This window comes from Grampus griseus (assembly GCF_964374135.1).
Source record: "Grampus griseus genome assembly, chromosome: 2".
Classification (NCBI taxonomy): domain Eukaryota; kingdom Metazoa; phylum Chordata; class Mammalia; order Artiodactyla; family Delphinidae; genus Grampus; species Grampus griseus.
The window spans coordinates 165,819,250-165,832,834 of NC_139018.1; the positions used below are offsets into that span (position 1 = coordinate 165,819,250).

Genomic DNA, 13,585 nt, shown 5'->3' on the forward strand with positions numbered 1-13,585 from the left:
TTCCTGTCTAACAGCTTTTATTGTTTCACTGAGGGAAGGACAGACAAGAGAGGACAGGGCGGATCGTATTGGGGGGAATTGGGGGGAGGCAGGAAATAATAATGTTGAGGATAGAAAAAAAAAACATCCTGCTGGGCAGTTAAATATTTGTCCGTAAACTTACAAAATAAGAAAAATCAGCACAATGTGTGTAAACTGCTGTATATTTGATGAATATGTTTAGAAATCACAACTTAGAGTGATATTTTCCAAATGCACTTGAAAGTTATAGAATAGGAGATTATGATATTTAAATATGAAATACCTAATGGATAAAAGAAATAATTCTCTATGAAGAGCTAAAGTAAATTCAGGTAAATAGAAACATTTATCATTTACCGATATTTTAAAAATACTGAATACCTACCTTGATTCCCTTCAGGCTAGATACATGCTTAAAGGACCTGTTGGAAAAGAAGTCTATCAATATTTGCAGTAAATGCATAAAAATACCTTAAAGATGTAAAAGTAGTTTGACTATTACAACTACCCTTTCATTAATAAGCTGACATTTCATCGTTACCATGTTAAATGATCAGAGTTTGATGCAAATGAGGAAAAACAGCTAGTTTTATAAGTACCTAAACTTTATAAGTACTTAAACTTTCTATTCCATGATAGAAGTTTTCTTAAACTGTAAGTTAAAACCATCTCTGAATAAAAGGTGAGATTTTCTTATCCTTTTTTTTTTGTATCAAGGAAAAAGCTACTCAGACTAAACATTGGCCGTTATGTTATCATTTACCCACAGGTGTGATGCTCTATTAAGGATTTCCACACTGTCAATAATGACTGGTCAGTGGTCACCATCAGCGTTCAGATAGAGACAGGCACTTCCACACTTGTCCAGCTTGTGGACACGGCGGCAGCAAGTGCATTGTCAGGGCTGGTCATGGCCGCCACTCTTCCCTCTGACCATATTCTGGATGTTTCAGTACAGAGAACAGCAGCTGACACTGAATAAGCTTAGGGCTTCAGAGGACAGGTCCACATCAATTATTCAAAAACAATTTAACCTTATGGGACAAAGTTGTTTTCTTGTTGTTTTAATTCAAAGTTCATTAAGGAACTTAGGATTTTAAGGTGTGATCGAAGATGGCGCTGTCCTCTCCTCTCAGAGCCCCCCACCCCCCAACAAGGCAACCAGAAATAGATACGCAAACTCATCTTCGACAACATCAGGAGACGCCTGTAATCTGAACTACAGCATATGAAGAAGTGGGGTTAAATGCAGTGAAGTAAAAAGTGGATACGGGGAGAGAGGGCGCCAGTGCTTACACGTCTCCAACAAAACTGCAGAGCACTGTTTTCTGAGAGATCAAAACCAAGCTTTCCTTGTTGGAACAACAGGAAAGGGGGTACCAGTGACAGGAGCCTCACTGATCACCATGGGGCATCAGGGGAGGTGAGGATGAAGGAGGAAACACACGGTCCTGCCATCTTTGCAGGAAGCACTGTGTAGCTGGGGTAAGGTGAAGGCGACTCTGAAATGTGGCTGTTTACTGATACCTTTTAATGAGGGAGAGTAAAGGCTAAAACGGCTCACACATCCCACTCTGCATCATTAGAAAAATCCCTGCTAGCCACTGCCACTGCCCTTGGCCACACCTCACACAGACTCCCCTCAGGCAGCTGGTTCAGGAGGAATAAATTGGAAAGCAACTGACAATAGATATTAAAGTAAAAAATACACATACCCTTTGAAGTAACAATCCTTTTTCCAACTGTACTCACATATATGCTAAATGAACTATGTACAAATATAGGCACCGAAGGATTATTTGTTGTAGCATAAGATTTGATCAACCTAAACGTCTGTTAGAATACAGAACACCAGTTAAATATATTATGGTATAACTACTCAGTGGAAAATTAAACAATCGTGAAAAAGAATAAGCCAGGCATACATGCACTGAATGCTCTCCAAGATCAGTGTGTAGAGCACCTATCATTTGTTTATAAAAACAATTAGCACACAAACGTATACAAGCGTACGTAAATGCGTGTATGACTTTATGCACAGAATAGCTCTGGAATTATATAAAAGAAAATGATGGCACAGTTATGTCTGAGAGTAGAACTGGGTGACTGAAGGCCTAGAGCAGAAGTAATTATTTAATATATATATTTTTATATGTATTTTTGTATTATGTTTGTGTATTACTGATTTTTAAACATTAATTTTTTTAAAAATTCAATTGAATGTATTATCATGTCACAACTTTGATTTTTTTTTTTTTCGGTACGCAGGCCTCTCACTGTTGTGGCCTCTCCCATTGCGGAGCACAGGCTCCGGACGCGCAGGCTCAGCGGCCATGGCTCACGGGCCCAGCCGCTCCGCGGCATGTGGGATCTTCCCGGACCGGGGCACGAACCCGTGTCCCCTGCATTGGCAGACGGACTCTCAACCACTGCGCCACCAGGAAAGCCCGCAACTTTGATTTTTTATTTGCATTTCTAATGTCATAAAGTTAGAAAATATAAAAGACATCAGTAAATTCAGTATTTACATGTCAAGGCCATACTGAGCAGCCACTAACGAGTATTTAAGATAACACGCTTGAGACTTACAGTTTTGCATCTTCTCTGTAATCATCCAGGCCCTCATCGTATGATTTTGATCGTTCTGTCTTTGAGCTGGGCTGGGCATCCAGGCTGGGAGGTCCAACAGATTCTGCAATCAAAACCCAACATTTACACATGTGCACGTGGTTTCCAGATTCTTTTTAAATGGCGAGGAGATCAGGGGGTGTCACAGTATTTTAAATGGAAAACTGAGAACATAAGACGGTTCACATAACCGCTCCTTGAAACGTACCCTGGTCATGAGAGAGCTGACGTCGAATTAAAGGAGCTGACGTTGTGAGGCTGGGAGGGGCCGCTGCTATGGAGGGTACCTGGGAGGTGGAAGCAGAGATGACCGCAGAGGCGGGGATGTGTGGGATATCGTGATCGATGCTGGGGCTAGTAGGCTCATCTGTAAGGTGAGAGGAAATAGGTATCGTCAGTAATGATAAAATAATACAACAGTGATCAGTATTCATTATTGAAAGAACCACCGGGAATGTGTCACAGTTACTTGGCTGCATGTCTACAGGTTCATGGGTCAGACAAGTTAACCAGAGGTTGCAAGATTTCATGGCTTTGTGTGTATGTGAGAGGCGCATGTGTATGAAAGATGACCCAGCTTGCCAGCTGACAAATGCTGGAAGTACTAATTTCAAGGAATCCAACATTTACCTTAGAAGAAATTAATAACTATTAGGCACCGATGTCATAAATCCATCTTCGGACGATTTATTTTAGCACACAGAATAAGCCAGCTGTTAGGAATGGGAAGACCGAGCAGGGGAGGGGGCAAAGGACTTGTCTTGCTGGACTTCGTGGAAGCCACTTAATTCCTCAGGGTATTAAATTCATTCCCTATAAAGAAATTGGACTAGGATTATCAGGGTCACTTCTAGCTCAAGGGGACTACAACAATAAATCCACAAAAGGGATAAAAGTATCTGTTTAATTTATGTAAGAATATGAAATACTCTGGGGCTTTCATAAGCCAAGGAATTTTTAGGGGGCTTTTGAGGTTTGCATTTATTTTAAAAACTGACAGATCTGGCTGACAGTGTAGTTACTATTGGATCTCTTTTCAACACTAAAGGAACTAGTTGAAAATCCAGAAAGTCTGCTTTAGGGATACAATTCTATAATTTTTATAAGTGTGAAGTTTAAAAAATTTTTATTTCCCTAAGGAAATAAGCATAGTATTCTATAAGGTGTGCTACAGATCAATTTGAAATATTTTGGGATAAAAGCCAACTACCAAAAGGAAGATAAATGAACATCTAAAATTATTCTGTGGTGAGCAGTTTCGTTAAACTTGGAACACAGAAATTTATCTAGTAAGAAGATGCCAATTCAAACTTGGGGAATCTGAGCTAAGAAGAGGGAATATTAAATGCAGAATTATTATTTAGTCACCCAATCACCCAGTCCCAGCCCTTTTGGGTAAATTTCAGATAGCTAAACTTACCTACAGAGACACTGTAATCAAGCTATATCCTACAAAACTTCTAAATTGGTTTAAAATGCCAGGGCCAGCATGGCTGCACCAATCAAATTCAATTTTAGTTAGGCTAATCCTAATTAAGTACACACATACTGGCCAACTTTAGGGTGAGAAGAACAAGAAGTAGTAAAAGTACGGCAAAAAAGAGGGGAGAAGGAATTTGAGAGGAACTCGATGCGGGTAATACAGCTGGTTTCTTTATATTAATAGTTATGAGTAGTAAAAAGAAAGATAGAAAATCAGGATTGGAGAATACACCTTAATACCTGCTACTATAGAACAAATTACTTAGGAACTCATTACTCGTTTTGTGTTTACTTGTGAAAGATGTTGAAATTTATTTTCAGGACTTACTATGAAGCTTTACAAGAGCATGTATGTGTGGGAGTGGCCATAAACAAATTACTGCTAATGACCGATATTCCTAATTTTAAAAAAAAGTCGTTTATTTTCTTCATTTTTCTAAGTCTTTGTGACCCCAAAGGAATATTAGATATTAAATGTGTAATGAAATGTTGGAAAATTTTCCTTCTGCAAGACGTTTCGTTAGCTCTGTATTACACAGATAACTAAGTAAATAAATTGGCTCCATTCTGTGATATTTTGGGAATAAAGCCAAGGCACCTATTTATTTTCTTATTTATTTTGCATTGGTTATAATGTTTTCAAGTAACAAAAATAACTATTAAATTCACAGACTATTAAAGACCCTGTAGGGTGACGATACAACAGCAAGCCTTAATTCTTTGCTTTTCTTCCTTTTAATTTAAATGTTCCATAAAATAGCATAGAGTATAGACCAACATTCTCCAAAGTGTGTTTTATGGTATACTAAACTGAAATACTCTAAATGAAAGAAAGGATTCATGGTCAAATACTTCTAAGACAAATTGTACTACATCCTGTCTAGAAAATTCACGACATATAGGAGCATGTTAATGATGCTGAGAGTTCTATGGTGAAGACAGACAAAACTTGTTTAACTTTCAAAACCCAGCATTTCTCAATTTATTTGACCACTGATCTTTGTTTTTCCCCCTTTATCAAATGGAATTAGTGTTCCTAGAAAATACTTTGAGAAACATTGCAAATAGTCTCTTTTAGTCCATTTCAATGCTGAAGTCATCCCAGTAAAACACATATTTTTAAAAATAGCTAGATTGGGGCTTCCCTGGTGGCGCAGTGGTTGAGAGTCCGCCTGCCGATGCAGGGGACACGGGTTCGTGCCCCGGTCCGGGAGGATCCCACATGCTGCGGAGTGGCTGGGCCCGTGAGCCATGGCCGCTGAGCCTGTGCTCCGCAACGGGAGAGGCCGTAACAGTGAGAGGCCCGCGTACCGCAAAAAAAAAAAAGCTAGATTGGAAAGACAAATACCCATTGGTCAGATAAAACTCTGAAGCTCAATAATAAAAGGATTTCAATATTAAATTTTGGAACTTAAGAACACTTACATCCATAGATAGCATTTACATCTGAACAGTAAAATCAATACTGTGTTCATATCTCCGTTCTGTATTCTACCCTATTCCGCTGGTACTGTTCAAATGACATACCAGAGTAACCATATGCAATATATTAAAGTCCTGGGAGGCATACAGGAAATAAATGGATTATAAAGACACTTCTATGCTGGGGGACTTTTAAGTCATGATTCATAAAACAGAAGATGTCATCCAGTAGGAACTAAGGCGACTCTAATAAGTACTTAAAGTAGAATGTGATCAGAACAAATTAGTATTTTTATTTTTAATAAACAAACAAAATGGTCTATTTTAATAATTATTCTAAATCTTTATGTATATAGAATAGATTTTTGTTTTATATTTTAGCCAAACTTCTCTTTAAAAGCATAATTCACCTTTTGATTTATTCCTGTACCTAGAAATATTAACAGATATAACTAGCGAACTTATTATTACTCCAATATAATTTCATTATATTATTCTTACTAAGTAGGAAGAAAGTATAATGCCATTATTCTGGTAACATCTCACAGGCCTGGGAAATACAGCCATGGGTTGTAGGGCTTTGTATGTTTAAAAAAAAAAAATCATAAAATCATAATTTCTATAAAATATCTATCATTTCCATCTACAATGGAAATCTACTACTCTTTGAGGCCGGCCTTAAGGGTACAGATACAAATATGAGCACAATTTAGGTTGAGAGTCCCTGTAATGTTTACAACTTGAATACGCCACATTTATAAAATATAAGTTATGTGGGACTGTTTTAAAAAACTGATTCTGACAGTGTCACCTGACAGTCCAAGAGCTCAATGGCTTTAAAAAGTTTCTCTAGAAGAGAAAAAGTCTGAAACAGTACTGACAGAGAATACAATATATTACAAAATTATGGCAAACTCTTCCTGAACCTATGGGGTAACAGGTTGAGTGAGAGTATGGCCTTGGCCTCAAAGCAAGCCTTGCATCACACACCTCCAGAGGGCGCTGTTCACAACGCATTCTGTATAAATGGTGCCCTCTGGAGTTGTGCTCTGCAATGAGGCTGAATCAGGGAAGTCTCTATTGCATACTGACTGTGTGACTTTGGGGAAGTTATTTAACCTCTCAATAGCTTAAATTTCTCATTTATTAAATGAAGAGAATACGAAGGACATATATGATGATCCTGTTAGCATATGATATCTTAGAGCTGCATAGTAATCATGATGAAAATTTGTTTTGTTTTGCTACACATTTAACCATCAAATCAAAATTATCATTCACCTATTATTTCGACAAATATTGAGTGCCTTCTCTATGCCAGGCATGAAGGACACAGAAGTGAACAAAAGATCTAAAATCCTGGCTCTCACGTAGCTCATGTTTTAGCTCTGCAGAGAAACATGTAATAAACAAAAAATACAAATGCCAAGTGGAAACAAGTGGTATAAAGATAAATAAAGTAGCTTAAGGAGATAGAGAATGTCAGGTTCTGTGTGTATTTTAGATAGGCTGGTCTGGAAAGGCTGCTTTGATAAGGTAGTATCTGAGCAGAGGCCCAAATGTACTGAGAGCGCGCGAGTCTTGTGAATATCTCTGGAATGCACTCCAAGGCTTGGAACTGGTGCCAGGGCGCTGAAGCAGGGTGTGCTTGGCGCGTTTCAGGACTGCTAGGAGGCTGGCGTGTGTGAAGACAGCGTGCACAGGAAGACGGGAGGTAGGGGTGAGAGGTGGAGTAGGGTTGTGACCCAGATCACAGAGGGCCTTGTCCACCTCAGTCGGGTTCTGGGTTCTATTCTGAGTAACACGGGAAGTAAAAAAGGGTTCTGATCAGGAGTGAAATGATCCTATTTATATTTTTAAAAACACACTGGCTGCTTTGTGGATAATATACCTGGGGCATGTGAGCAGACTAAAGCCTCAGTCAACATGATAGGTGTTCTGGATCAGGGCACATGCTTGTAATTTAAGTAATTCCCCCCCATCTAGTCGAGGATTGATTCTAAGACAAAGTAATGTGACAACAAAGAGGTCTTTTCAGTTGGCCCACAAGTTAAAATTTACAAAGAAATAAGCTTTAGAAAGTAAAAAGCACTGTTTAAATGAAAGGTTGATTACTAGCGGTCAAAGCGGTTCCACTTGGCTTTTGTTTCAGCTGAATCAACAACTAAGCACAATCTGGTTTGCTGATGGGTCTCCTGACCCCACCCCAGACGGTGGGGATTTGTCTCATTAAAATCAAAATGAAAGGGCTTCCCTGGTGGAGCAGTGGTTGAGAGTCCGCCTGCCGATGCAGGGGACGCGGGTTCGTGCCACGGAGTGGCTGGGCCCGTGAGCCATGGCCGCTGAGCCTGCGCGTCCGGAGCCTGTGCTCCGCAACGGGGGAGGCCGCAACAGTGAGAGGCCCGCGTACCGCAAAAAAAAAAAAATTAAAAATGAGTACTGAGTATGTAAAGTTTAAAAACAAGACAGGAAAATGGATACTAGAAATAATTTTTGAGAGTAAAAGCTTATGGCTCTGGTTTTAAAAGAGTGTAGAAAATGTGGAACAAGTGTTTTAAGATCACAGTGTAAAACTCCTGTACCTGTTGAACTAGAAATACTTTGCTGAAAAGATGTGTTAATTATGTGATATACTAGCCAATGACCATTAAGTGAGCTCACCTATAAATGGGATGGAAGCCAAGGAATCACCGGGTGGACTGGTACTTGAGGCCTTCCTCTCCTCCATTCTTTTTATATGGACCTCGCGGCGAGCATCATTAGGTAGCCAGCAAGTGGTGTCTGAACCGGGCTCTTGGTCATTCACTGCCAAGATGTAAGACTGATGCCTTAAAGGCTGCGGCGTTTGGCGACCACATGGAGGTTTTTCTCTTAGGATGACAGTTTCTTTATTATCTACAGCATTTGATTGCTGAATTTCAGCCTCTTGTAAATTTAAATCTTGATTCCTTTGAGTGACGGATAATTCCAAATCTGGAGTGCCAGCGTTCTCACTCATCGGAGGGGCGGGCTTAACAGAAGCTCCGGATAGAGAGGGGGGCTTCCCAGTGTCCACTTGGTGATCGCGGGCACTTTCAGTCCTTAACCATGTCTGCTGATTCAAGAGACTGTTTTGATGCAAGTGATTTACTGGTCTTTGGTCTTTGATGGAAACAAACGAGTTCTGGCTGGAGGGTGGTTTTGTGACGTGCGTAGGTGCTTTCAGAGAATTATTTCGGACTTTCACAAGAGGTGACCTGTCTTGTGAAATACCTCGAGGCTGGGACATTCCGCAGGTAGTTTGAAAATTTCTGTTGGGCTGCAGTGGTTTCAGATCTGCTGGAATTCTTTTAAACTGAGACACCAATTCCACCCCTCTGCCACTCACTCGCCTGTTGTCAGAATTCACAACACTCGGAGCCACTGTAAAATTGGAACCTCGGAAAGATTTGTGAATTTCTTGCTGCCTATGCCTTTCATAAATACCTCGCCGATCATCCTGCTCGGTAAATCCACTCCACTTGTAAGTCTGCTTTCGTTCTCCCTTTACATCGGGTGGTGGGCATTCAGAATGGACGTTTTCTAAGGTTTCACCCTGTCCCTGGATAAAATCCCACGAGTGAGTTCTATGGTTACTAAAACTAATAGAAGGAGACGTCAGCGCTCCTTGAGATGCACTCCTTGGACAGTACTTCATTAACACAGAGTCCTCCAGCCTCTCCTGAGACACGCTGCGTTGCCGGATCTGAACGGACTGGGGCACTCGGTCCTGAGAGGTGCTCCGACGTCGTATCTGCAAGGCAGCGCGGTTCAGTACCACCTGGTTATAATCTGTTGTGCTCTGCGAGGCTGCTCTTAAACTATCTAACCTTTCTTGAATTGTCCGACAACCCATGTGCAACCGCCGGTTATCAATATACTCTTTGTAAGTTTTATAGTTTTTCCAGTCTATGTGCTGATGGGAGTTTGGAGAATAGTGATTGACAGATACGGGAGGAGAATCCACAGCTGGAGACCTGCTGCTTGCCAGTCCTTCTGAGTGTCCACTGTAATGGCCTGATTTAAGTAAAATGCCAGAAGGTTCCAACGACCTGGAGCCGGTCTGATGGATTAGATGGGACGTGGGAATCGAGGATGGTGGCGATGTGGTTCTTGATGCTGTTTTGAAAGAGGTCTGCTCGTTCCTGCCGTACCTCACTTCCTCAGTTCTGTGGGAGGGAACCGTGTGGTTGCTTCTACTAGGTAACAAATCTATAACCTTCTCAGAAGGTACAATGACGGTCCTTACGCTTTCACTGCAGACACACACTGCCGTGTTTGACTTGGCCACCTCTGGTGGTGACGGAGGCACTTGTATTTCCATCCTGTAGGCCCTGCCGGGCTGCGTCAATACTGGGGGACTGGTCTGCGGTTTGCTCGTGGAGGAGTCTGGAGGAGCTGTTTCAGGGGGCGGCACCGGGGCGGGAGGGGCGGGTGGCAGCCAGGGGTAGCAGACTGGTGGAGGTTCAGGTATGTTGCGGGCATTGCCGCTGTAGGCTTCGTTGCCCTTCAGGTAGGCATCTTGAGAATACGCCTACATGAAGATGAGAGAAAGGGGTCACTTCAGAGTCATCAAAGGAACACTTGTTTCCATTCTTGCGATGCACTATGTTATTTTACGGTGCCCTGCTCTTGGGTGGCATTCACTAAAGCATGCAGGCAAACACAGTGTAAGGGTACTCCACAAATTCAGAAAAGGGCTAGTCTCTCAGAAATCAAATAAATTGTAGAATTTGCAAAAAATATAAATTACAACTGCTTATTTTCTCAATAGACCTGAAACGCAGCAAACTCCGCCCTGCCCTCGCCACCATTAATTAGATACGGACGTCTTGCTTCTAAAAATTTCCCCTTTCGAGTTTTATGATTTTTTTCCCCAGCAGTTGGCAGGTTAAATGGCTGCCTAATAAATCTCAGCAAAACAAGACTCTGATCTTTTGCCAGAGTGAAGGTGAAAATATTTAAAATCTTCACCAAATACATCTTCACTTTAGGCACTGCTGCTATCATAAATATTACACTGAACACTGTCTTGCCAATTAATGATTACTGAGTCGCTAAAAATAATCCATTTTGATAAATTAAATCCTCCAACAGCCAGGAGAAATAGAGAATATGCACACTTAAGAAATTAAGTACATATTAAAGGCGTAAAATATGAAAAAAGGGAATTCATCTTCCTGGTATATAATTTATATTTTTTTATTTTACGGTAATGCAAAATTGTATCGTACAAATTTATTTGGTCTCTTTTACCTGTTATAAGGAGACATTTCTCTATTACTAACAGGCAGGCATGCAGCTCCAATTATTTTTTATCAATTATTCACGAAATTATCTAGGAATGTTTTTTACAACTTAAAAATAACAAATTAAGTAACAAGACTCTATAAAACAGAGCTAACCGATATAATTCAGGACTATGTCCAACAGCTGAGACAGTTAGGTGTGGTGTCATGTTACACACCCTCCCCTAATCCAAACAAGCTTAATTCAAGACTATCATCACATCCTCTCTTTGCATTAGACAGCTTGCAAAGCTCAGGTGCAGCCACAAACATAACATAACAGCAAAGTACTAGGAGAAGAGAGAGTGTGAGATAATTAAAAAAATACAGATGCAGATAGATGTTATGTTTTAACACCAATTATGCACAGGATACGAAAGAAAACCAAACATAAAAGGAAAGAAAGAAAGAAAATAATATATCACAAACACATTCTGCAGATTAGTAAGATTAACACCACGGAGAGATTCCTCTAAGCAAACTTACAGTTTTAATAGATTGGCTTATTACAAATCTCTACAAAACATGATTTATAAAGCAAGGAAATGGCTTCTGTGCAGTTCTTACCAGAGCTGTGACATCCTTTGTAAATTGTAGCTAGCAGAAAATAGGAAAACATAGTAGAAGCTGCTTACTGATATAAAGACAGAATCATGTTGTCATATTGATGCTGGAGAACAGCAACCTAAAAATACATCTATACTGATTCCTCTGGAAGGTACCAAGAGAAGTAAAGGGCAGTGAGGCATAAAGAGTAACTTCAGTATCCTTCTGAGCATCTTTTTCTCACGCTTTTATCTGGTTCTTATTTGATCTGTCTACCATTCTCGAAAACAAAATACATCTGGTGACATGCATTCCTAACAGATATTTTCTTCAATATGCACTGCTGTCCGATAATGTGCCACAAAGCTTCCCTTCCACAACAGCAACATTGATGCCTCTCATTTCCCCTGAGTTTCTTCCATCTCTGCTTCCAGATGACAAAACGAATGCTCTATTATGCATTTAAAATAGTACAACCTCCTCCTTCCCCTGTAAATCAGAGCATAACCACAAGCTGTCAGCTGACTGCAGCTGCCTGTACACTAGGATTTGGAACGAAAGAATGGCTGTTTTATCAAATGGGTTTCCCTCAAAAATTAAGATCTTCCAATGCTGTACCTTTTGGCCTATTTTATTAAGCTTATGAAAATAGCTACTGGATGGACATAAAAAATATTACTTCCAGAGTAATTCTTTTTAACTTCTAAAGAATATTATAGAACCTAAACCAGGATGCAGTGAGAAATGAAAGCCCAGTAGCTAAAAAAAACATGCATGCCATAATATTTCTAAGGTATGAACACAGTCAGTCAAAATACACATTTTGGCTATGTGCCACTGACATAACAAGCTTATCTTTTTAATGCTGATTGTAGTAGCGCCAGCACTGTTCCGTGACAGGAAACCTGTGTGTGGATGAGTGGACTCGCTGGTACAGTATTGTTAGAGCGTGTTTGTGCAATTTTATTAAGCATCACCTGAAAGGGGTGGTGTATTCCTTATGCCTGATGATGTAGGGGAAGTTTGGCTGGTGGGCTTCATGACTTCTCAAGACCTCTACTACGTTAACGTACGCTGTAAAACTTGACGTGAAATTACAAACTTATTTGGCCACGGAACCCATTTTTTTCCCGGGGTTTTAACACAATTAGAACTTCTGCTGGGAAATGCTGTTCTAGAACTAATAATTTAAAGATACCTCCTTTATTCAAATTTGGGGAGGAATATTATCTTTTAGTAATAAAAGTATATGACCAGAGCTATTAAATACTTGAAAAGGTATTTGACATACTTTAGATATTGCTAAGATTCCTAAATAGTCTATATTCATGGGTCCCCACTTCTGGGTAAAATCATGGCAAAGGGGTCCTTAAATATACACACGTGGACCACGCGTTAACAGTGGACGGACTAAACAGAATACCTTACACATACAGTACTACTGTCTAATGCAAGCAGATATGGTTGAGATAAAGTATGAATTCATTCAGTAGTAGTACTGAATTTCCTCACATATCCTCTCAGTTCAAGGACACTAAAAGAGCTTGTTTGTTTATCTATCTATTTAAAAGTTTCTCATTCTCATAAAGTTTGAGAACCAATACCATTCAATTAACATCCATGGGGAAATCAGCAGTGCTCCAAAGGCCACTGTCGCTTGGTATGTGTTCCAGGTAAGTCATGGGAATAAACTTCTACGGCTATGCTGAGAGGTGCGGTGCAGACACAAATTATCTCCAGAGTAAGCGTAGGCATGTAAATTAGGAATAGATGATATGACAATTTTAAGGAGTCCCCTTCTCCCAGGATGCCTTTAAGTGTTCCTCTAGAAAACAAACTGCCTACAGAGGAAAGCCTTAGACGGGGCTCGCGCAAACACTGGGGTGGATTACAATATTCAACTCTTTGAGAAGAACGTGGAACCCATTAATGAGGTTTTACACTCTGAAAACAGAATTTTAAACTCCATAAGTTGCTCATAGCTGTGACTGTGGCGTGCTTTCTCTTGAGTCAGAAAGTACTCAGTCTTTCACTGAGACACCATGGTCAGACATTTCAATGGTTTAATTACCCCCTGGGAATCTCTGAATTGTCAATAGGCACCAATTAAACAATACAAAATATCACTTAAGGTAATTTTTATATAATGATGTCAATTTATATTCTTTTATAATGACATC

The 13,585-nt window shown here is 40.1% G+C and overlaps 1 protein-coding gene across 6 annotated transcripts in view; it reads right to left on the minus strand.

Moving 5' to 3' along the window:
• Positions 1–13,585, minus strand: part of ARHGAP21 (Rho GTPase activating protein 21) — a 126,903-nt gene that overhangs the window by 24,410 nt on the left and 88,908 nt on the right. For 4 of the 6 annotated variants that reach the window (XM_082681205.1, XM_082681206.1, XM_082681208.1 and 1 more), the window contains 5 exons: positions 11,427–11,456; positions 8,215–10,105; positions 2,858–3,016; positions 2,611–2,713; positions 407–443 (listed from right to left, as the gene is read on the minus strand). In XM_082681205.1, the coding sequence (XP_082537331.1) occupies positions 407–443; positions 2,611–2,713; positions 2,858–3,016; positions 8,215–10,105; positions 11,427–11,456 (2,220 nt within the window). The remainder of the gene's footprint in view (positions 1–406; positions 444–2,610; positions 2,714–2,857; positions 3,017–8,214; positions 10,106–11,426; positions 11,457–13,585) is intronic. The other 2 variants (XM_082681207.1, XM_082681209.1) reach the window with 1 other exon arrangement.